Source organism: Vombatus ursinus, unplaced genomic scaffold (genome assembly GCF_900497805.2).
Source record: "Vombatus ursinus unplaced genomic scaffold, bare-nosed wombat genome assembly UNPS02014239.1, whole genome shotgun sequence".
Lineage (NCBI taxonomy): Eukaryota > Metazoa > Chordata > Mammalia > Diprotodontia > Vombatidae > Vombatus > Vombatus ursinus.
In genome coordinates, this window is record NW_020954017.1 from 56,309 (window position 1) to 74,022 (window position 17,714).

General features: G+C 41.6%; 2 protein-coding genes across 2 annotated transcripts in view; one reads left to right on the forward strand and one right to left on the reverse strand.

The window, feature by feature from the left end:
* LOC114042018 (carcinoembryonic antigen-related cell adhesion molecule 20-like) overlaps positions 1-17,714 on the reverse strand; it is a 115,159-nt gene that overhangs the window by 38,412 nt on the left and 59,033 nt on the right. The gene's annotated exons all lie outside the window — the stretch shown is intronic.
* The window catches only part of LOC114042027 (carcinoembryonic antigen-related cell adhesion molecule 3-like), a 32,078-nt gene continuing 14,451 nt past the window's right edge, over positions 88-17,714 (forward strand). The window contains exon 1 of the mRNA XM_027860741.1: positions 88-232. Coding sequence (XP_027716542.1) covers positions 211-232 — 22 coding nt within the window. The 5' untranslated portion in view covers positions 88-210. The remainder of the gene's footprint in view (positions 233-17,714) is intronic.

Here is a 17,714-nt window from a genome sequence, read left to right on the forward strand (position 1 = left end):
TTCCCTCCTTCTTCAAATTTCTTTGCAATCTTTTGTATATTCCATGCATTTACTTGCCTGGATGTAGGTTGCATCTCCACAGGAAAATGCAAGCTCCCAGAAGGCAGGCAGGGATTCGTTACCTTTGGGTCCCTAATGACCTACTGAGTTCCTGACATACAGCCAACAGGTGCTGTGATTCAGAAGAGGATACAACCTTCCTCTATACAGATGTCTTCTCCAACAGTTTCAGGTTTGTGCCTTCATTTTCTGAGGTGAATGGAAGCGGGGAGCCTAGAGGTGCCATGTGACCTTTCAGGATCCTTAATGTGGGCCAGGATGCAGTGTCTTCCTCTTCCAACACCCTAAATGCAGCTGACAACAACCAACTTAATCCAGCAGCCTTTTAGTTAGCTGCATTTCCATGCAGGGCCACTAGGGTGGTCAGCTCAGGTAGTTTTTCATATCTAAAGGGATCTTCTCTGGTTCGCAGAGAAAGATTCATATAGCATCAGTCAATTCCAAAATATTGACCAGGCAGGTAGAGGGTCTACAACATCATTTTTCCCTCCCTTATGACAGCAAAACTACAATAAGCTATAGAGTCACAAAAGGTCAGAAAACAGGTGTGTGTGTATATGTGTGTGTGTGTGTGTTTGTGAGACAGAGAGAGAATGGAGAGAATAAGCGTTTATTAAATATCAACTATGTGCCAGACACTATGCTAAGTGCTTCACAAATGTGATCTCGTTTGACACTCACAAAAACCCTGGGAAATGGGTGCTGCTATTATCCCCATTTTATAGTTGAGAAAACTGAGGTGGACCAAGGTTAAGTGACCTGCCTGGGGTCATACAATTAATAAGAGTCTGGGACCATATATGAACTCAAGTCTTCCTAAGTCTGTGCTCACCACTCTATTCATCATGCCAGCTAGGAGAGGAGAGGAGAGAAAAGGGAACAATGGAGATGGAGGGAGAAGTGCAGGAGGAGAAAGAGAAAGAATGATGCCCATCCTTGGCTAAACATGCTGCCCATACTTGCTCTGTGCAAACATCCTATTCCTGGCACCAATTGTCAAAGGTCATTACTGGCACTAAAAGTTTCATGGAAGAATTGGATGGAGAGTAGATGAGGTGATGAGGGCCTGTACCAGGGTCACCAGGAGGTGACTGTGTCAGAGGAGAGAGGGGGATGTATTGGAGAGATGTTACAAAGACATCAACAAATCTTGGTACCATATTGGATATGGTGGAAGGGGTGGGGAATAGAGAGAGTGAAGAGTCCAGGGTAACTCCTGGGTTGGAAGCCTGAGGGACTGGGAAGATAGTGAGGCCTTCAACAGCAATGGGAAAGGTAGGGGAAGAAGGTTTAAGAGGAATGATAATGTACTAGACGCTGAGAGTATATGTACAAAGAATGAAATAATCCTTACTCTTTAATGGGAAGACAAGTGTGTGTATGTATGTATATGTATATTTATATATAATATATATATACACATATACACAATGTATACATATATCTATATGTGCACATGTATACATATACACATGTATGCCTATATACATGCTTATATGTCTGTGTGCATGCACACATACATATATATTGTGTGTATATACTCATCATATATATGGAGAGAGATAGAGAGTCATGGTGACGTTCATCTATAATCCTTACTATGGGGAGGTTGAGTCTGGTGGATCTCTTGATCCTGGGAGTTCTGCGCTACAGAAAGATTAAAGTCCATTGGTTGTCAGTACTAAGTTGAGCACCAATACACAGGAGATAGGGTTGGGCACCAGAATGCCTAAGGATGAATGAAACAGCCTAAGCTTCCATGCCAGTCAAAGTGAGATCAGACCATGAGTAGCCAATGAGCTTCTAGCCTGGACTAAATAGTGAGACACCCTCAAAAAGATTGATAGATAGACAGACACACAGATGGATGGACGGACGGATGGACAGATGGATGGATGGATGGATGTAGACAGAGATAAAGAATCAAACAAATAAATAAATACATGCAAGAATAAATACAGAAAGACCAAATACAGGGTAATTAAATATAAGGTAGTTAGGAAGGAAAGACACTAACAGTTGGGGGGAGGGATCAAGAAGGAATTCAAAGTAGAGCTTGAACTCCATCTTTTTTTTTTAATTTTTGTTTATTTTATTTTTAATTTACGAAAGGAAACAAGCATTTCCATAACACATTAGAATAAAAAAGATGATTGCACAAAAAACTGCACATCTATCATGTAATTTGCTGTTCCTTTTAAATCTTGAAGGAAGAGAGGGATTCCATGATGTTGAGGTAAGAAGGGAATGAACTTCATGCATGGGGGTCAGTCATAGCTAATATAAAGGCATGGAGGAGGGAGATGGAGAATTAAACACCATTTGTCTCTCCTTGTTCCAAACATTGTTATCTGAGGCTTAGCAAGAAATGGACTCAGCAAGTCCAGCATAACTGAGAGTTACTTTTTCATTTTCTAGTTCGCACAGCATATTTCCACTGGACTGGAACTAATAACCATATTTTATATTATTATTATAACTTTGAATAATGAATATTTGAACACTTCACAGATTCATTACTTGCATTGAGACCCGACTAGAAATTGTATGGGGGAGAGCTCACTTGGCTAAACCAAGTGGCATCTCTCTCTGCCGTGGTGTGTAATGTCAGTAGAACTTTTCTTACTTGTGCCCTAAACTTTGAGCTGTGGGTCTTTTTTTTTTTTTAACCACATCAAAACTATATCAGATAGTTTCTCCATCAAGTCTTTGTTTCAAGCTTTGGTTACATATCAACCTAAACTCTCAGACACTCTGTAGAAGTGGACTAGCCCCTCTTCTTCCCACTTGACTTTAGAAAATAATCTTCCAATAAGCTTAATGGTCCAAATATAATTCCAACCAGGGATATCCAATGTCTCACAAACTTGGTCACTCAGGAATCCCTAGTGGAGTAACTCTAGAAGATCTGTCTTCAGGCATATTTCATTCAACACTTGTCAGTTACTTAACTGATAGCAGATCAGATACTTATCACCTTCCTAGATACAAAAAAACTGGGTGGAATCACTAATGAATTGGGTACAGTCACGTTTCAAAAATAAGAGTTATTCCTTTTTCAGTTTAATATTTTTTAATTACATCTAAAAATAATTTTTGCATTTGTTTTTAAATTTTGAATTCCGTATTTTCTCCCTCCTTCTCTCTCTTCTCCACTCTCATTAAAAGTCAAGCAATTTGATATAGGTTATACATGTACAGTAGTGCAAAACATATTTGCATATTAGTCATGTTGTTAAAGAAAACAGACAAAAAAAATCCAAGAAACATAAAGTTTAAAAAAAGAAGTCTGCTTCAATCTGCATTCAGACTCCATCATTTCTTTCTCTGGGGTTAGATAGTATTTTTCATCATGAGTTCTTTGGAATTGTCTCGGATCATTGTATTTCTGAGAATAGCTATATCATTCACAGTTGATCATCTTACAATACTGCTGTTACTGTGTACAATGTTCTCCTAGTTCTGCTCACTTCACTTTGCATCAGTTCATGTAAGTCTTTCCAGGTTTTTCTGAAAGTATCCTGCTCACCATTTCTTATATCACAAAAGTATTCCATCACAATCATATACTACAACTTATTCAACCATTCACCCAATAAATGAGCATCCCCTCAACTTCCAATTCTTTGGCCACACAAAAAGAGCTGCTATAAATATCTTTGTACATTAAGTCCTTTCCCCTTTTATGACTCTTTGGGTTACAGACCCAGTAGTGGTATTACTGATTCAAAGGGTATATACATATGCCCTTTGGGCATAGTTCCAAATTGCTCTCCAGAACGTTTGGATCAGTTCACAACTTCAACAGCAGTGCATTAGTGTCTTAATTTTCCCACATCCCCTCCAACATTCATCATTTTCCTTTTCTGTCATATTAACCAGTCTGATAGGTGTAAGGTGGTAGGTACCTCAGAGTTGTTTTAATTTGCATTTCTTTAATCAATAGTGATTTAAAACACTTTTTAAAATGACATAGCTTTGATTTCATCTGAAAACTGCCTGTTCATATCCTTTGACCATTCATCAATTGGGGAATTACTTGTATTCTTATAAATTTGACTCAGTTGACTGTATATCTGATAGAAGAGGTCTTTATCAGAGAAACTTGCTGTAACGGTTTTTCCCAGTTTCCTACTTTCCTTCTAATCTTGACTGTGTTGGGGTTTTTTTGTGCAAGAACTTTTTAGTTTAATGTAATCAAAATTATCCATTTTATGTCCTGGGATGCTACCATAAGTAAATTCGGGGAGCATGGAATAGTTTTCCTGTCAGATATATAGATAAGGGAAGAATTTATGACCAAACAAGGGATAGAGTGCATTACCCTATTCATTTCCATTTTATGGGTGAATTCATCCTTTCACATTCACAGTTATAAATGTGTATTTCCTTCCATCCTATTTTCCCCTTATTCATTCTTCTTTCTATCTCCTTTCACCACGTCCCTCCTCAAAAATGTTTTGCTTCTGACCAACACCTCTCCTAATTCACCCTCCCTTCTAATAACCCCTCTTTTCTTCTCCCCTTCCCCTCCTATTTCCATAAAGGGTAATGTAGACTTCTATACCCAAATGAGCGTGCATGTTAGAGCCAATTCCAATGACAGTAAGGCTAAAATGTTGCCCACCTCCCAACTTCTCCTCTACTGTAAAAACTCTTTCATGCCTCTTTTATGTGAGATAATTTATCCCATTCTAACTCTCCCTTTCTCCCAGTTGCAGTCCTCTATCTCACCACTTAATATTATTTTTTGAATATCATCCTTCCATACTCAATTCACATCCATGCCTTCTGTCTATGTATACTCCTTCTAACTGTCCTAGTAATGTTCCTAGGACCTAGAAGTACCATCTTCCCATGTAGGAATGCAAACCTTGTTGAATATCTTTTCATTTCTCTTTCCTGTTTAATGCAGGAAGGTGAGTCTTCCTGATTCCCAGCTCAGCGCTCTATCTACTTCACCATCTACCTGCCCCATACAGCATCTTGACCTTTTCACAATCGATTTAATAATGTAGAGAAGATAAAATTACATTGTGCTTATTGTTTGTTAATTGTGAAAAACTATTTGACTTTCTCAAACAAAAGGCCTCCTTTCAGGTTCTTTTATTACACAGTGTCTCCCATCCAAATACCCAAATCATTCAAAACTCCTTGGAAGAGTTAGCAATAGAAATATTCTGCTCAATAATACTAGTGATCAAAAATATAAAATGAGGCATAAAATTGGGAGATGTATGGGGCCAAAGGTATCACCACTGGTGGAGGGGATCCAGCACATAGTCTATGTTGAAGAGAACTCCCATTTTTTAAGGGCAGAGACTGTTTTTACACAATTCTTGACACATAGTATGTATTTAACAAAAACTTTTTGACTGACTGACCGCAGATGGAGAGGTCCTCCAGATGCTTCTGTTTGCAGATGTTGTAGAATAGAAACCATTCTCTGGCTGGCAGGTCAGATTGCTAAAACAGGTGGGAGATGGCTTCTGTTTTCAGAGGATGTCTCAAGATAGTTTCAGAGCAAGGGCAAGTGAGTTTCCATCAGCGGGAACAGGATGATGTGGTGAAAACCTCTCTGCTCACAGAGAATTGAAACAGCTTATGATTGTTAAGGGAAGGGAGAAAAACAGGCTTGTTGTGATTTTGCCTCCAAGACAGTTTGTAGAGATGGAAACATTTCTGCTAAGCTTAGTGCTTCAATCTCTCTCCTTTTGTCCTGTAAAAGGCAAAGTATGCCCCGTGATATGGCAAAGAAGCCAAACTGATCCTCTTGGAAGGACTTCTGGACCAAGACTTATGTGCCAGGATTTCTCCCCTCACTCTAAGAAGTCCAAGAAGAGCTTCCCTCTTCTGGAGATAGGGTGATCCAGGACCAAGGGTCCCATTCAAGGGAACCAGCCTCGAGGGTTTTATTGAAGTCTAATGGAGGACCATCATTTTGGAGATCTGATAAATGTTATCCTCAATAAGAACAGACTAGTTGACATCTTTGCAGCCATCAGAGATATCTGTGACCTAATGACACCCCCATGATCTGCTCTGGGTTCTGAAGGCTGACTCCCTAGGACTGTTGGGTCATCTTTCAGGGCTTTGAAGAGAGTGAGGTAAAAGGAGAACAACTAAAGGAGGAAATAGAGTTGCATGATGGGTTGATTTGATAAGAAGGAATAGCAAAAAGCACCTTTTGGGTCACAACCCAGATTAGCTGTTCTCCAGAGCACAGCAGTTAGAAACACAAGGGATATTAGATAAGCAGAAGGGAAATATGGTCCTTGCCTCTTGTTCTGTAAACATGAGCAGTGGCCAGTCTCCTCACTCCAAGTTATAATATCCCATCCCCTAGTTTGTGTCCTTAGATAGGTCTTGCATACTCACATAGTCCCTCATGCCTTTGTAGAGATCTTCATTCAGTCCCATGTGACAAGCCTTACTGGGAGAGCCCAGGGTCCACTGTTACCAGGCCAGAATTCAAACCCTGAGTATCAGATGGTAAAGTGTAGAATAGTAGTAGGTACATTGGTCTTTGGATGGAGTCTCTTTTACTGGGAGACCAATAAGGTTTTTCACTGATAGACTCCTGTAAGGACCTGATCACACAATGTTGACCACACAGTGCCACAGGACTTTCTAGGAAAGTGGCCTGGGGCTGGAATAAGAAGGCTAAATATAGTAAATAAATAGGTTAAAAAACATAAAGCTCAGGCCCACCATGGGGAGAGGGCAGCTTTTCACAGCAGAGACAGGTAGAAACATAACAATGTAGGAAATATGATTCATCTTCAGTAGAAATAAAGGCCAGATAGCCACCCAGCCCAACTCCTATTATAAGCTTAGACACTCAAGAATAGAAGTGTTCAATATGAGGCCATGTGCTGCCAACAACATTCCCAAGTGTGACCCAAGAAAGATTGAAATGTAATTGGGAAGTACTTAACAAAATAAACAAAAATACAATAAAAGATAGATGATGTTAATATGTGGTTTTCTAAGTCAATTTGTGATGTGTAGGGATCCTCATGTACAGTTGAGTGATCCCTGTTTTGTATTTGAGTTTGACACCACTGGCCTAGATTACCTTACAACCTCATTCATTCACTCTTTGGCTGCTTGCTGTCCTTCATTCTTGAAAAGGACCAAAATGACATCACTATTCTAGAGTCAAGTTACAGTGTGTCCAGCTGTGGCTGATCAGACCAATATAAGCTTGGAATGTTTGACCACAGGTCGGACGCAAGTAGTCCATTTGAACATTTGGGGTGGATTCTCTAAATTTCATTCACTCAGTGACTAATTGAATGCTTCATGGGGGTAGTGTGCATGCTGCTGAGGGAAAGACAATCTTCAACTGAGATTACAGGCTGGTGAAGGGATCAGGCACAAACCCCCATGTCTATACTACACAAATTATACAGTGAATGAGTCAAAATTATATGGTGAGTGATGCAAAAGTGAGGTCAAGTGAAGCATGAAGGCAAAGGTGTTCACTGAGAAGGGTGCAGGGAAGGGCCAGGGAAAACTTGGAGATAATGACATCAGAGTTGAGGATGGGTAGGGATTCAAGAGGCAAAGAGAGGGAGAGAGGGTGTTGCATGCATAGGACATAACATGAGCAAATACCCAAAGGAGGTAGAGCTGTTTACTTCAGAGGCTATTTGTATGGCATGGAAAGTACGGGAAGGGGAAAGTATGAGCTATGACTAGCAAGGCAGGTGGTGCCAAATCGTGGAGGACCTTGAATGCCAGGAGCAAGACTTTATGCTTTACTCTGTAGACAATGGGAACCATAGAAGATCTTTGAGGATTAGAATGGTGTGTCAGGAAAACGACTTGGTCAGGGGTAAGAAGGATGCATTGGAGAGCTAAGGGACCAGGGACAAGAAGAAAATCAGTCAGAAGACAGTTGTCATAGCCTAGGAAAAAGATGGAAGCCTGAATAAGGGGGTCTAGAGTAGGACCCAGCTGTATACTACTCAGAGCATTGAGAGCCACAGGGCCAGCACAAAGGGGTTGTGCAGGAGGTCTAAGGCAACCAACATCCCACTGGGCAATGTCCAGACCACAGCAGAGGATAGAACCAACTTTTGGATGGAGATTGTGTAAGAAAACAGAACCTAGCCAAGGTCAGAACCTCACAGGGGACGACCAAGAGACTGAGTCAGAAGCCAGAGATGGTAGGCAATGAATGAGCTATTATACCAGCCATCCCACTATGATCAGCAACTGAGGCATCTAGTCTACAGAAGTGGTGACTCAAACCATCTAAGAGTGCCATAGGAAACTAGCACCGGCGCTAATGTGCTCAGGGTTCTTTTCTTTTCTCTCTCCATCATCAGAGATAATGACTCCTCCCTCTCTGGAGAGGCCATCATTGACACTGAAGTTGGTAGAACTTGTAATGGCTTCATCTATTTCCTCTTCATTAAAAATATGTCCTCTGGCATCTCTCCCTTCCTTCTCAATCTGTCTCCCCAAATGGGCAGAGAAACTAGAACTGATCACCATCTACATCCACTCCTGGCCCTGGTTTTACTTCCTTCTCAAGCTCCAGTTCTCACCACAAGTTCTGCCTTGGGTGTACTTTTCCTTTTCACCCTTTTATTTTCTCTTAAAAATAGTGGTCTTGCTTCCCCCATTGAGTCGAGACAAGACATAGCTGTTTTCCCAGGCTCCCCAATATAGAAGGTCATGAAAGGCAAGCCAGTGAGAAAGGGAGCAGCAACAAAAAGAGTGGAGAAATTAGAGATGGCAAACCCAGGGAGAAAGGGCAGAGCCCAGCTCTGGGGAATGGAGGAAGAAAGCCAGTGGCGAACACCTGAGAAGAATGGAAAGCTGAAGGGGAAAACAACACCTGGAAGGCAGGTGAAGAGTGAAGGGTTGGATGGGCTGTTAGGTGGCACTGTGGATAGAGCACCAGCCTTGGATTCAGGAGGACCTGAGTTCAAATCCAGCCTCAAAAACATAACACTTACTAGCTGTGTGACCCTGGGCTAGTCACTTAACCCCATTGCCTAGCCAAAAAAAAAACAAAAAAAAAAAAAACAAGAGTGAAGGGTTGGGGGAAAGGACCCACAGAAATGAAAGGAGGAAGGACCAAGACAAGCCTCCTGGAGGATGTAGCACCTGAGTTTGGATAAGATGGAGGAGTGAAGAAAGGAAGAAGAAGGAAAGGAAGTTGAGATTATAGGAAAATAGATTTAGAGCACTGGATATGGGAGAGAAGAAACACAAAGGAGATTGGAAATGCTTGAGGGCACAAAAATGAAAAGAGTGAGATACAGAGGGAAGGAAAATAAGCAAGTAAGGAAAAAAGGGAATTTAATGTGGATAAATGTAAAAACCTCAACAGGTTCAAAAATCAACTGCACAAGTACAAGATGGGAATAGTACAACTAGGGAGGTTTTTTTAATGGAGGGGGTGTCAATGAAATGCAAGCTCAATCAAATGAACAGAGCATATGATGGTCAAAAAAGCTTCAGGAATCATAGGCTGCATGAAGGAAGCATAGTGTTGGAAACAAGGGATTAGATACATGCCTGTATTCTACATCAAACTGGGGCCAAATAATGGAGACCTTGAATACCAGTCTTTGGAGCTGATATTTTAGTGCATAGGCAATAGCATCTTACTGAAGAACTTTGAACAGGTTATCGGTATGGTCAGATTTGGGCATTAGAAAGTTTACTTTATTGGCTGTGTGAAAAACAGACAGAAAATAAGTGGCTAAGGTAGCAGGCAGGAGGACTACTTAAGAGGTTCTTATAATAATCTAGGCAAGAACAGTGATGAGATACTGGACCAAGATGGTGACCGTGTTCATGGAAGGGTGGAGATGGAGAAGAGAGATGGTATGAATACGGAATCAACAAATGATTGGGGGTGCAGAGAGGAGAAAATACATCATCTGAGATTTGATGCTTTGGTAAATGAAAGAATGGTGGTTTCTTCAACAGAAATAGGGAAGTCAAAGACAGGCTTAGTGGGAGAAGATGGTGTTCTCTGCTTTGAACATATGGAGTTTAAGGTGCCACTGGGACCTTAATCCAGGCAGAGATGCCCAGCAAGCAGTGTGAGATGCTGGACAGGGTCTTGAATGATAGCTGTCATCACCCCCTCTCTGGGGATCTTGGACCAGAGTCCAATGCAGGGTGTCGGGAAACCTCCCTTCTACTTGCCCCCAAGTCAGGTGGCATCAAAGGAAGCTTATGATTCTCCTGTCCTTTTTTAAAAATAACATTTTATTTCCCCCCAATTACATGTAAACTCAATTTAACATTCATTTAAAAAGTTTTTTGGGTTCCAAATTTACTTTCTCCCTCCCTCACCTTCCCCCTCCCTGAGACAGCAAGCAATTCGATATAGGTTATACATGTTCAATCATGCAAAACATATTACCATATTAGCCAAGTTGTAAAAGAAGACACAGACCCAAAGGGAAAAAAATACAAAAAGTGACAAATCATAGGCTTCCATCTGCATTCAGACTCCATCAGTTCTTTCTCTGGAGGTGGATAGCATTTTTCATCATGAGTCCTTTTTTTACCCCAGAGGCAATTGGAGTTAAGTTACTTGCCCAGGGTCACACAACTAGTAAGTATCTGAGGCTGGATTTGAACTCAAGTCCTCCTGACTCTAGAGCCATGATCTACCCACTGCACCACCTAGCTGCCCCATGAGTCCTTTTTAAAGGTGATTAGGAGAACTGGGTCCAGACCAAGAATATAGTGAGCATGTCCCTTGAGAAACAGTGTAGTCCAGTAAAGAGAACATGGACCAGTAAAGAGAACATAGACATTAGCGAATATCTAAATCAAAATTCAACATGTCAGGATCTGGCCCTGGTTCTGATGCTGACTGACTGTGGGGCTTTGGACTAGTTCCCTCCATTCTCTGGAGCTCAGTTTCCCCATGTGGACAATCGGGTGGCTTGTCTAGTTCCCACTCCTGTATTCTAAGACTTTGAGGTACCAGGGAGATCAACATCATGAACCACAGCAGAGGGGAAACAGTGAGTGAAGAAATCCTCTTAGGCAAGACAGTACTAGGCCCTGCCCCTCAGCCCTGTTTGTCCTCTGGCCAGGATAAGGGAAAAGAAGGAAGTGAGGCAAGATGGGCTGGTTGAGAGCCTTTTGGTGGCCCCGCTGCCACAATCTCTACCCATCAGGGAAGCACGCCTGACAGACCCCGTGCCTAACTGGCATGCCACCCAGCCCTCACCTCCCTCACCCTCCTCTTCACTCAGGAGCAAGGTCTTGTGGCAGTCTAGGACACAATGGTGGTGCCAGGTTTCCTTTTTCTGGAACCAGCCACCAAGTTCACTCATCTTGCTCAGTGATGAGCTAGCTACTGCCAAATGAGGACAGAGATCCCTGAAACGTGACAAGACATCAAAGGCAAGTTTTACATCATAGACAGGGGAGCATGTTCCCTGGAGTCCATTCCCAGGGCATGAGACCAAGGCACAGTATCACCCCAGAGTTTTGACATTGCCACCTGAGGACTGGTCCTCCTCGAAATGGGAGCCAATGATTCTGGGAGAATGCTGGTGTTACTCTCTGCCTGCTCAAAGGAGGGCTCCAACTGCACATTGTCTCGCGTTCCTCAGTTCCCATTGAGCCTACATTGACTTCAAGGATCTAGAAACTACGTCGGCTTTCTACTCCTGTGGAGTTGTTATTTCCATTTTATAGATGAGGAAATTGAGGTTGAGAGGTGAAGTGATTTGTCTAGGGTCACATAGCTAGCAAATATCTAAATCAGAATTCAAACACAAGTCTTCCTGACTCCAAGTCCTCTCTCCATAATACCACCTCACTGACTCAGAAATAAGGTAGACAGAATTTGACAACAGGTACCTAGCGCTAAGTTCCAGTTGGATAAATCTCAGCCTATACTCATCCCTTGACAAGGAATCAGTGCTTCCCCACAGGCGGAGGCAGAGATGAGAGACAGAAGGTCATTGACTCTCTGAGAACCAAGAGTGACCAACACCTCTGCCTCACAGTGCATGTGTACATTCTAAAGGGGAGCTTGGCATTGCCCAATGAGTATGATCAATGCTACCTGGTGGCTAAACTTGTAAATGGTTTCCCTGCCAGCATCCACTGTGATCAAGGCAGAGATTTCAAAACCAAACCGCTGAAGAACAAAAACCAAGAAGTCAAGAACTAAATCTTACCAGAGGTGGCTGGATGGCTCAGGAAGACCCGAGTTCAAACCTTGCATCAGGCACCTACTTAGCTATGTGACCCAAGTCTCTTAATGTGCTTTTTCCTCAGTTCCCTCATCTGTAAAATGGGAATAATAATAGTACCAAGGTTGTTATGAGGATCAAATGAGATAACATGAAAAGTGATCTGCAAACCTTAAAATGCCATGTAAATGTTAGCTATTATTGTTATTATTATCAGCATCCTCAAAGAAAGCCATAAGCCTGAGACATTCAACTCCTCAATGAGTGAAAGGCTTAACAGGCGATGTTTCCGGGCAGCTAGGTGGTGTAGTGGATAGAGCACTGGTCCTGGAGTCAGGAGGACCTGAGTTCAAATCCGACCTCAGATACATAACAGTCACTAGCTGTGTGACCCTGGGCAAGTCACTTAACCCCAATTGCTGCACCTCTCAAAAAAGGCTCATTTCTAGTGTAGTCATACAATGCTACTAGAGGTCACACCAAGAGCTTTCCACCATCTCTGCTAATTTTCAGATGGAACCAGGCCTGCTCATTGAGTTCTACTTTGATGTCTCAGAAGGTAGAAACAGTGAAAAAGCATTTGTTAAGCTCCTACAATGATATGCCAGGAATTATGGAGAGTGTACAGAGAGTCTCCAATCTGGGCTGAGAGACAAAGCCACAAAGAGCAAGGAGGTGAGGTGTTGCAGACAGCCCAGCCTTATTATCCAAAGGAGCAAAGATCCAGGACTCTCACCCAATAGAAGATGGCCACAATGTTGGCTTTGGACTTGGACTTGGGACCAATGCTATGGAGGAACTGAGCTAAATTTTGGGTTGAATCTCCCCACCCCTAGAGACTCAAGGTAGTGTAGGGGGAAAAGATGCCATCGAGATGCTGGGGAAAATGTTTGTGTGTTTACTCTTATTGTACCTGTGAAATAAATTTCCCTTCGTAAAAGTCAACTGCTATTCAATGGTTATATAAAACTAAGGTTCCAGTCACTGGACTTTGCAAAATGGGTAGAGCAAATCCAGTAGGGCTCATGCTGATGGCAGAGACCCCAACCCCCTCAAGTAATGAGAACCCTGAGGAGATGTAGGAAACCTGATCCAGAAGAGGTGGGGCCAGAGAAAACCATAGGACATTATTGTGGTGTTAGGACTCTTTGCTCCTTATAATAGAATGATATCTTATGGATATATTATTCTATATGTGCGTGTTGTATGTTTCCACGTATTTATTTGGTCAGTGTAAACAAAGATTAGTCTGATGCTTTTTGTTATGTTAGGTGCACACACCAATGTTGGCTGCATGTGATCCTACTATGAATGTCATGTGTATGTGCACTTGTGTACATACTATGTACGTGCTACTTTGCAGTTGGGTTGGTTGCTTCCATGTATAACCTGTGTATTTGCAAGGGACCAAAAATGTTTTACAGGGAGGAGATGGAAAAAGTTCTCAGTTTTGTAATCTGAGTATTATCGCTAACTCCTCACTCTACTTCAACCCACATTTCCAATCAGTTGCCATGTCTCATTTCTACCTTCACAACGTCTCTGATATCCAACCCCTTCTCTCTACTCATGTTGTTTCCATCTTAGTTTGGACCTCCATCACTTGTCACCTAGCTTATTGCAACAGCCTCCTAATTAGTCTCTCTGCTTCTCCCCATTCCAATCCATTCAACAAACCAAAGTAACTTTCCTTAAGAGTAAATCTCAGTGTGTGACACACTCCTCACACCCACCCACCATTCAACCAACTCCAGTAGCTTCCTATTACCTCCAGAATAAGATATAAAGTTCTCTGCCTAGCTTTAAAAGCCATATACAACCTGGCTTTAAAGTATCTTTCTGGCCTCATTGGCTGTTACTCCTTTTCTCCCCTCCTATATTCAACAAAATGGAGCAGTGATAGAAGAAGAGCCAAGGTCAAATCCTACCTTAAACCCTTAATAGCTGTTTGGTCCTGGGCAAGTCACTTAACTTCCCTCAGCCTCAGTTTCCCCACTGGTAAAATGGGGATAATAATAGTACCTACCTCCCAGAGTTATTATAATGATAAAGATGGTGTTTAGAAAGTGCTTTGCAAACCTGCTAGTTGTTATTATTATTACTCTGCAGTCTAGCCAAATGGGCCCTATCTCCATTCCTCACACATGACACTCCATCTGCTGTCTTTGTGACTTTGCACTGGCCATCCCCATCCTGGTAGGCACCCTCTCTTACCTCTGTCTCATAGAAATTCTTTCTTCTTTTAAGATGTAGCCCCGCTGGAAAGAATTTTTATAACCAGCATCTCTGATAAGGGCCTCATTTCTAAAATATATAGAGAATTAAGTCAAATTTTTAAGAATACAAGTCACTCCCCAATTGATAAATAGCCAAAGGATATGAGTAGGCAGTTCTCAGATGAAGAAATTAAAGCCATCTATAGTCATATGAAAAAATGCTCTAAATCACTATTGATTAGAGAAATGCAAATCAAAACAACTCTAAGGTACCACATCACACCTATCAGATTGGCCAACATGACAAAACAGGAAAATGATAAATGTTGGAGAAGATGTGGGAAAATTGGAACACTAATGCATTGTTGGTGGAATTGTGTACTGATCCAACCATTCTGGAGGGCAATTTGGAACTATGCCCAAAGGGCTATAAAACTGTGCATACCCTTTGACCCAGCAATAGCATTTTTAGGGCTGTAGCCCAAAGAGATCATACAAATGGGAAAAGGACCCACATGTACAAAAATATTTATAGCAGCTCTTTTTGTGCTGGCAGAGAATTGGAAATTGAGAGGATGCCCATCAATTGGGGCATGGCTGAACAAGTTGTGGTATATGAATGTAATGGAATACTATTGTGCTATAAGAAATGATGAGCAGGTAGACTTCAGAAAAACCTGGAAAGACTTGTATGGACTGATGCTGAGTGAAGTGAGCAGAACCAGGAGAATGTTGTACATCCACGTTGTGTGATGACTAATTTTGATAGACTTAGCCCTTCTCAGCAATGCAAGGATCTAAGACATCTCCAAAAGTCTCTTGATGGAAAATGCTATCCACATCCAAAGAAAGAACCATGGAGTTTGAATGCAGATCGAAGCATGCTATTTGCTATTTTTTTCTCTTCTGTTGAGTTTTGTTTCTTCTTTCTGGTGGTTCCTCCTATTGGTTCTAATTCTTCCTTACAACATCACTAATGTGAAAATATGTTTAATAGGAATGTATATGTATAGCCTATATCAGATTGCACATGGTCTTAGGGAGGTAGGAGGGGAGGGAGGGGGAGAAAAATTTAAAACTCAAAAGCTTATGGAAATGATTGTTGATAAGTCAAAGTAAATTAATTAATAAAAAAAAAAAAAGATGTAGTCCAGGTACCATATTCTGCTGGTGCACCTACAGCTAGTGCCCTCCTTCCTCAGCCACTTTGTATACGCATATAGACATATATACGTATACAAGGTTATTAACTATACATCATCTATGTATGTATTTATTAACTTTAAATTTATGTGGTATACATTTTATATGTACTTATTATCCCCCTCCCCCTTTAGAATGTCAGATTCTTCAGAGTGGGGATTGGTCCATTCTTTATTTTTGTATCCCCAGTGCCTGTCAGTGTTTGGCACACAGTGGACATTTAATTTTTTTTCCACAGCAGACATTTTAAAACTTATTGTTTGGGGGCAGCTAGGTGGCGCAGTGGATAGAGCACTGACCCTGGATTCAGGAGGATCTGAGTTCAAATCCAGCCTCTGACACATAACACTTACTAGCTGTGTGACCCTGAACAGGTCACTTAACCCCACTGCTAGCCAAAAAAAAACCAAAAAAACATTGTTTGACCAATTTGCTGAGTGGTGGGGTTTATTGATAGACTGACTGACTGGTGAGCAGAGATGGCAAATGAGGAGAGAAATGCCACTATAGAAGAAGGGTGTCATGCTAATGGTCAAGATCAGAAGGTAAATAACGGCAGCAGCAACATTCTCTTTGCAGGAACGGCAGGCTAAACCCACTCAGTCTACTCAGTGATAGGCTAGCAGCGGGCAGAGGATGTCAAGGTCTTTGCCAGTGACAAAACAGCTAAAATTAAATGCCATGACTCAGTCTGAGCCAGAGGAGCCCATTCCTCATGCTGGCATACCTAGATTTTGAGGTCCTCTCGAGCTTCAGCCTTGGCACCTGATCATGGGTCCCAGTGGGAGTGCAGGTTGAATAGGCTGTGGGGACCATGTTGTCGCCATGGTCCTTTGCTGGCTCAGGAGCAGATTCAAACTATCCTTTCTAAGGATTCCTGGGTCCTTATAAGTCTGGCGGACTCTCCCTAGGCTAAGAAGACAGGCAAGCCCACAATGCTTGACTATTATGCCTTATTTCCTTGACAGTGAATGCTGCTTATTAGCTTACGAGCCTTACGCAAAAATTTTTTTTAAACTGTACTCAGAATCCAAGCTTGCCTACTGTAAAAAAAAAACAAAAACTGAGAAGCCATTCTGGGGAAAGAAACCAACCTTTTTTAAGAGAAACAAAGGTGGGTTCTACAGTCAACCCAGTAAAGTCTGAGAGTCCAAGAGACAAAATTCACCATTATTTATATATCTCAATTCATTATGGTGCAACGAAGTCCTCTAAAAACTTATTTATGTATGGTATAAAATTATATTTTGCAAGTTTTTATGTTCTAACTTTATGATATTCTAACTTTGTTCTTTCCTTAATGTCCCAATTAACCCTTTACCAGTCTTTCTTACTTCATCATTTTAATATAAAGATAAATTAAAATATAGTATGATTATTATGGTCACATACTTAAGATACACACTTAATAATGATTTAGTTACACTTCCAAGGTTAACTAACACAGGTATTCACTGGGGACTACATCTTGGCTTCAGTTATGCACAGGTTTTTACCCGGGACTCTATTTCTTATGTTATCCTATTGATTGTAGCTGATAAATGATTAGCAAAGCAAAGCACTTGAGGCATCGATTATTGATCTTTGCTGTAACACCATCTGCTTCCATTCAGAGTAGATGCCAATACACCAAGGTCATGTCCTTGGTGCTTGCTTCTAGAAAGACAGTGTGGTTTCCCTGTGCCTGGGTGGGGGCTCAGAGCTAAGTTCAAATCCACATACTCTGACAGTCTATGCTGTTTCCATGGAGAGGAATGGAGATGAGGTGTAGATAATTGAAGACACCCTGAAGACCATAGGCAGCTTGGCACTAACTCAGCATTTCTTTGTAGTAGGCATGAGTAGACCTCCAAGGTGAGTATGCACCTCTCCAGTAAGTGAATATCAATGCTAGCTGGTGGTTAAAGTCATATCATCAGTCAGGGCTGACTCTCATTTGCATTGCAGCAGCTAGGGGGCACCACAGTGCATAGAGCACTGAGCCTGGAGTTAGAAAGACCTCAGTTCAAATGCTGCCTGAGATACTTATTAGCTGGGTAAC